The following is a 7,419-nucleotide window of genomic DNA, read 5'->3' on the forward strand; positions in this document are numbered from 1 at the left end:
AGAAAGTTTGCTCAAACTTAGCTTATATAATAAGATCTTTGACTTCTCTGGCCTGTTGGTAAGAAACAAAAGACTTATTTTGTGCAAGGCGCTTTACCTAATTATCTTGTTTAGCTCTCATACATTCATACACAGCAGTTATTATTAATCTTACTTTCAAAGAGGAGACTGAAACTGAAGTATAAAATTTGCAGAAGATTTTACATGTAATGACCGGTGGAATCAGGATTAGGATATTGATAGGTCTAACCAACTCCAAAATCCATGTTATATCTACCACTTAGTATGACCTGTGTCATATCCTATCTTGAGTGGGAGAGTAAAGATAGTGAAAAGAATGCTAAACCTATAAGCTAAGGAGTTACAGGCTTAGCTCTGACACATTCTATATGACCCTGAGGAAGTGATTTTTTTCTGTGAAGTTGTATTTTATGATCCGAAAAAAGTGCTTCATTTTTTAAGCTGAATGAAGGTTATACAGAGGTTTATTTTATTGTTTGTACCTTAAACTTATGTTATCAGTATTGTATATTTAATAAAATTACTTAATGAAAGTAAAAAAGGAAAAATTACCAAAATAAATGATAATATGAATAGTATTTCAAATACCTCTGAACCATACCCCTGAGATCTAGGAGATACCCTAGACATCCTCTAATCCAGTTCTATTATTTTATAAAATTTGTGATTGAGACATTGGGGCACATCACTTTACCAAAGAAATATAAAGGTTAGTGGTTGAGCTGAAACCTAATTACTCTGGTTTCCACTTGATCGATATTCCCTCCTTATTTTACTTTCCTAGTTTTTTTTTAGTAGGCAAATAAGATGGTCACAGTGAGGTTAGGGGGCTGGGATGCTGGCTGCAGACTCCTGGGAGCCTTGGCACAAAAGCCTTTTCAGAGCTCGCTTCACCTCCTTGTTCCGCAGAGTGTAAATGAAAGGGTTGAGCATAGGAGTGACCATTGTGCAGAAGACAGCAGGGGCCCCAGCTCCTGCCCCACTGGAGCCAGGCTGCAGGTAGATACACACAGGGGGCGTGTAGTACAAGAGCACCACTGTGAGGTGTGCAGTGCACGTGGAGAAGGCACGCTGCCGGCCCTCAGCTGTGCGGATCCGCAACACAGCAGCCACAATGAAGACATAGGATATGATGATGAGGATCAGACAGCCTGTGACCACAATGCCAATGTTGGCAAAGATGACAATCTCATTGATGGTGGTGTCTGCACAGGCTAGCTTCAGCACAGGGGGGATATCACAGAAGAAGTAGGCAATGTGGTGAGGTCCACAGTAGAGCAGGCGAAAGGTGAGGGAGGTATGGATTGCAGAGTGAACAGCACCTATGGCCCAGGTGATTCCAGCCAGCCCTGCACACATTTGCCTGTTCATGGTCACTGGGTATTGCAGGGGTTGACAGATAGCCAGGTAACGGTCATATGCCATGACAGTGTACAGGAAGCACTCAGTGCTGGCCAGGAAGTGGAAGCAGTAAAGTTGGACAGCACAACCCTCAAAAGAGATCACCTTTCCATCCAGAGTCAGGAGACCTGCCATTACCTTGGGCACTGTCACTGTAGACAAACATGCATCCAGAAAGGAAAGGTGCCCAAGGAAGTGGTACATGGGGGAGCAGAGATGAGGGTCAGAGCCCACAGTTATGAGAATGAGGAGATTCCCAGCCATAGTGATGCTGTAGATAAGGAGGAAGAGGAGGAAGAAGAGGGCAGGATGTTCAGCCGTGTACATCAGACCCTCCAGGAAGAAGTAGTTCACCATAGTTTGGTTGGGGTATTCTGTTTTCACCGCCATTTACTCACAAACAGTGGTTAGGTAACTCCTTGCAGCAAAACTGTTAACAACAATAATAATAAATAATAGATAGGCATTTACCTCTCTTGAAATAGTGTTAATCATTGGGCCAAGCCATCTTGGTCTTGCTCACTCAGTGGGAGAAAGATACACAGTATTATTTCACTGTTTCGTCCTCTTTTAGTACTTTCTTGCTACCTATTTCATGTTGAAAGACTCATTCCTTCCTACTGAATCTCTGCAGTATGATATCTACAATGTTTGTGAGGTACATAAAGGACTGTCAGGATTATTTGGAGAAATGCACCTCTTAAAAATGGCAATATAAGCTTGCATTACGAATCACGCTCCCGTTGAGTATCTATATATTTTTCATATGTTCCAGGATTGTGATGTCCCTGTCCTCCTAATTGGTTCTGCCATGCTGCAGATGTGGGTAGGTTCTTATCTTCTGAGGACCTTGTCTAGAGTTTTTAGTCCTATTACATCAGCCAGGAACAGGGCAGTCCCACACTTCCTTCCTCCATCGGGAGTTCTTAGAAATTTCAACCACCAACAGCCCTCCAGTGTACGACAATGAGGCCTTGGAGAGTTGACTGAATAATTATCAGGATAAATTGTGCAGTATATTCCATGCTTGTCCTGTAAAACTTCATCACCTTAACCTTCTAGGAATTGTCCACTTATGCTTTTGGTTGAGCCGTTCCATTGGGCCAGAATTGAAAGTAAAAAGTTCTCTTTGATTTTTTTTCATCTCTTACCTTCTAAATCTAATTAGATGTTGAAGTATGTACAAATGCTCTTGAACTGCCTTTTCTGTTTTCTTTTCAATCACCACGATGTTTCCTAACCCTACCTTTGATTATTTTATACCTAGATTTTCACAGTGGTCCCTTATGTCCCATCTGTCAATCACTCTTCTAATCTAACAAAGGATTCTGCATTCAACTGCTTTGTCAGTCTTTAGGCAACATATGCGATTCATTTCTCCCCTTTATTAGTCTCCACTGCCTAAAGCGTAAAGTGTATCTCAGTCTGCTATTCACAGTTATCTGTAAACTGTCTCAATTATAATGAAAAACTCTTAACTCCTGCAGTACTCTAAAGAAAGTCCTCTTCCCTGGGGATGCAGTTTGTCTCTTCTTCTCCTCATTTTGCCCTAATCTCTCTCTGATCTCACCACGACATTCTACTTTTGAACCTTAATTGAATACCTTTAATCTACCTCCTGAATCCATTCTCTATGGTTATGTTTGAAATTTAAAGAAGTGCCTGTATAAATATTTCATCTCACATTGATTTATTTATTACTGAAACCTGATAGTAATTTTGATATGTATGAATAGCTGCCCAAGCACTTACTGTCTTTGTCTGCTTTATTGTTCTATGTGTATATGTCATGTCTCCTAAGAGCCATAGAGGAAAAAACATCTCCTCTAGTTTCGCATGAACACTTTGGGATAGAGCAGAAGAAATAGCAAGGAGCCAAGTTTATTTAGGCTCCTATAAATGTATGTGTCAATTCCTAGTCAACTACGTATAAACTGAAAGATATGAATCATGGTGCTTAAATTCTCTGTTCCTCCATTCCTCAAATTTAAATTGGGTATGTCATCACTGGTGCTCCATTTAAATTAACTGTTATTTGACCTAGGATCTTAATTACATAGGGTCTTAATTCTCTTAATTATCTTCAACTCAACTGTTTTTATTCAATGCTGTGATCTTGCTTGTGGCGCTCCTGACAAAGACTTGTGTAGCATCTGCCTGAGTAAATTTTGTAATGAAGTAATCCCTATTTCACAAGAAAGCCTGTTCCAATGTTGGATAGATCAATATATATTTTACAGTATCTGATATTTATAAACATCTGATATTTCCACCAATTAGTTTTAGAATTGTCATCTTCACAGTCACTAGAATGGCTCTGATTAAAAACACACACATACACACAATAGCAAGTGTTACTGGGTGTGGAGAAACTGTAACCCTCATACATTGCTAGTTGGGATGTAAAATGGGGCAGTCACTTTGGGAAACAGTTTGCCAGTTTCTCAAAATTTGAAACATCAATTTGTTATAAGCCAAAAAACAAACAACAAATTAAATCCACTGTCATCGAGTCGATTCCAACTCATAGTGACCCTATAGGGCAGAGTAGAACTGTCCCATAGGGCTTCCGAGGTTGTAATCTTTACGGAAGCAAACTGCCACATCTTTCTCCCATGGAGCAGCTCCTGGGTTTGAACTGCTGACATTTAGCTTAGCAGTTGAGCACATAAGCACTGCACCAACAGTCCTTTGCTATATTACCTGGCAACTCCATTCATAGGACTCTACCAAAGAGAAATGAAAACATATACATGTACTCAAAAGCTTTCAAGTGAATGTTTATATCAGAAATGTTAGCCAAACCCTGGAAACAATCCAAAAGTTCATTAAGTGGTGAAGGGATAAACAAAATGAGAATATCCATACAATAAAATAGTATTCAGCTTTAAAAATGAATAAAATACCGATAGTCTACAAAATGGATGAAACTCAAAAAATATTATGCTAAGTGAAAGAAGACAGACACAAAGATAACCTATTGTATGATTCCATTTCTATGAAATGTCCAGAAAAAAAAAAAAGGTAAAAACAGAAAGTAGATTAGTGGGTGCCTAGGGCTGGGGGTTTGCAAGGGGGCTGACTGCAAATGGTCATGATAGATCTTTCTGAAGTGATGGAAATGCTCTAAAACTGGATTGTAGTAATAATTGCACAAGTCTGTACATTTGCTAAAAATCACTGACTTGAGCATTTTAAACAGATAAATTTCATGGTATGCAAATTATACCTCAATAAACTAATAAAAGAACACATCAGTCAAAACAAGGAAAGTCTGCTGAGTGACACTGTATATATGTATCCCACTTGATCATGGTGTACTATTTTCTTAATGTGATGGTCAATTCTGTTTGCCAATATTTTAGAAGTTTTGCATTGATTGTCATGCCTAATATTGCTTTGAGCCAACTCCACCTGGTTTGTTGTTGTTGCTAGGTGACATCCAACTGATTTCAACTCATAGCAACCCCATGTGACAGAGTAGAACTGCACCATAAGAATTTCTTGGCTATAATCTTTATGGAAGCAGATAGCCAGGTCTTGGTCATGGGGAGCCACTAGGTGGGTTCAAACTGTCAATCTTTTAGTTAGCAGCCAAGCCCTTAACTGTTTGCAATATTATGACTTTTTTTAATCTAATTTGGTCCCCTGTTATTTAATTTACTCTTTTACTCTGTTTTATTAGTTATTTCCCAGGGCTCCCTCTTTTCAGTATCTTAGTGCCCACCTATTGACTATACAACATGAGCTTTTATTATTTTGCCTCTTCTTTCTCCTCCCATTTCCTAGTTGTATTGGTTCTGTTTTATCAGAGTGCATAACATTTGTACATTAGTCTCCAACCTTCAGCTTGTATTTTTATCACAGTAGTTTCAGAGGGGAGGAACAGAGTGTCTAGAAGGTCCACTACTAAAGTTTCTTCTTTTTAAGTGGAATTTCCAGAAGTTGTAAAAAAAATCCAGCTTGTTTCTAAAACATGCGAAAATGATATACAGTCCTCAAACAATCCCTGCTATCCATAAAAATATTAAAAGATTTTCCTGAAGAAATTCTACAAGCTCTAGTGAGGGCAATTCACTCAGCTTGTTGAGCTGAAGTGGCTTCAGGGAAAGCCTAACTCTCAAAGACTTCATTAGAAGTGATAGCAGTGTATCCAGTTGATAGTTTTACGTAAGAACTATCCACAACAAAGCTAAATGAAGATTAGTTAAAAGGGTCTCTTGTAAGTCTTTTTCAAGTGTTAAAAGTTGCTCAGTCAAGTCTAGGAAATCGTGTGTAGAACAGTTGTTTTCATTAATTACGGGGATAGAATAGCTGGACTTGAACAGGCCATGGATTGTAGTCTGTTAAATGCATCCAGGAAAGAACTTCATAGGAGATGAGACTGCTGGCAGAAAGGTGTTGTGTAAAGGCAGAATTAAGTAAAGTAGACACAACATGCAGCACGTAGACATCTAAAAATTTCCCGTCACCACATCTGCTGTGATTTCAACAAGTTTGTCAGTAGCAACCATAGCCCTAAGCTAAAGTGTCAAGTTGTAGGCTATAATAGCCTACAGGTCTCTGTTGTCCTTCATGTTTTTGAGTAAGTATGTCTAAAGCATTTCCAGGTATTTCATACACAAATAAGGAAAAATCTATGTTGTAATCAGGAAAACCTAGAGCAGGTGTGTTCATTAAAGCCTCTTTTAACTGAGCTACAGCCTCTTGATCTTCTGGTGGAATTTGGCATTAATCCAGCTCAGAGGTTTTTAAATATTTTTATAAAGGTAAAGCCAACAAATAAAACTTGGGAATCAAGTTTCGACAACAGCTGCAGAGTTCTAGAAACCTGTGCAGCTGTTTCTTTGTCTCAGGAAAGACAAGAATAGTTTTCCCCATTTAGGATCAATAGGGATGGCTTCTGAAGAAATTAGATGGTCCAAATATTTAACAGAAAGCTGAGCCAATTGTATTTTTTTTTTTTTCTGGGTACTTTATGTTCACCAACAGCCAGATGTTTTAATGAAGCTGCACTGTCATCAAGGCCGAATTGCTGGGAGGTTTAGCAAACATGAAAATTATCAACATATTGCAGAACTGTGGATTTGTTTGTAAACCGTAAAGGCTGCAAATCTGCATGCAGCTTCTGAGAAAAATACTTGGAAGATTCAGTAAATACTTGGGACATTACAGTCCAGGTATAATGTCGATTTTACCAGGTAAAAGCAAACAGATATTGATATTCAGAATGCACTGGAATACTGAAAAAGCACTATGAAGATCAACAATTGTAAAACGAGTTGCATCTGAAGGAACATTGGAAAGTAATAAGTGAGGATTAGGGACCACTGGGAACCTAGAAATAACAATATGATTGATTGCACACAAATCTGGAACAAAACTCCAGATACTCTTATTATTTTTTTTTTTTAACTGTAGGAACAGGAATATTACAAGGGCTGGTATAAAGGACAATTAAACCTTTAGAAAGGAAATCTTGTGTAATGGGAGCTAGTCCTTGTTTTGCTCATCATTTGAGTGGATACTGGCAAATTCATAGCAGAGGTTTAAATAAATCTACTTGAGTGTAAATCAGCTCAGTGGACAAAACTTGGCCTACATCTGTGGATGTGGTGTCCCATAAGTTTTTAGAAACTAGGGAAAAGATGTAAGAAGGAAGGGGACTAGGCTGAGTTGAATTCTGAAGAAGCATGACAAGTGCTTGCATATGGAAAATGGCTTTTTCTTCTTTCATCTTTTCTAACTCAGAGCCTATCTCTGTTGATTTAGGGATAGCAGGCAGACTCAATAATATTTCATCCTTTTCATTAAATTGTAAATGACAATTACATTTGGATAAAAGATCTCTTCCCAAGAAATTGACAGGAGTGACAGAACTAAACAAAAAAGGGTGTAAATCCCCAATAGGACCAAGAGATATCAGAACAGATTGGGAATGAATCAACATTTGTTTCTGATTGGTGACCCCCCCGCTACTTTTGAGGTTTGAGTACT

The 7,419-nt window shown here is 38.5% G+C and overlaps 1 protein-coding gene across 1 annotated transcript; it reads right to left on the reverse strand.

Moving 5' to 3' along the window:
- Positions 1–843: 843 nt before the first annotated feature.
- On the reverse strand, positions 844–1,827 carry LOC126060914 (olfactory receptor 10S1-like). The gene has a single exon (XM_049857305.1). It carries the CDS (start codon positions 1,810–1,812, stop codon positions 844–846), a length of 969 nt encoding a protein of 322 aa, XP_049713262.1. The 5' UTR covers positions 1,813–1,827.
- Between the last annotated feature and the right edge of the window lie 5,592 nt (positions 1,828–7,419).

This window comes from Elephas maximus, chromosome 17 (genome assembly GCF_024166365.1).
Source record: "Elephas maximus indicus isolate mEleMax1 chromosome 17, mEleMax1 primary haplotype, whole genome shotgun sequence".
NCBI lineage: Eukaryota > Metazoa > Chordata > Mammalia > Proboscidea > Elephantidae > Elephas > Elephas maximus.

Coding starts and splice junctions, on each gene's coding strand:
- LOC126060914 (XM_049857305.1), bottom strand. CDS start 1,812: ATGGCGGTGAAAACAGAATACCCCAACCAAACTATGGTGAACTACTTC.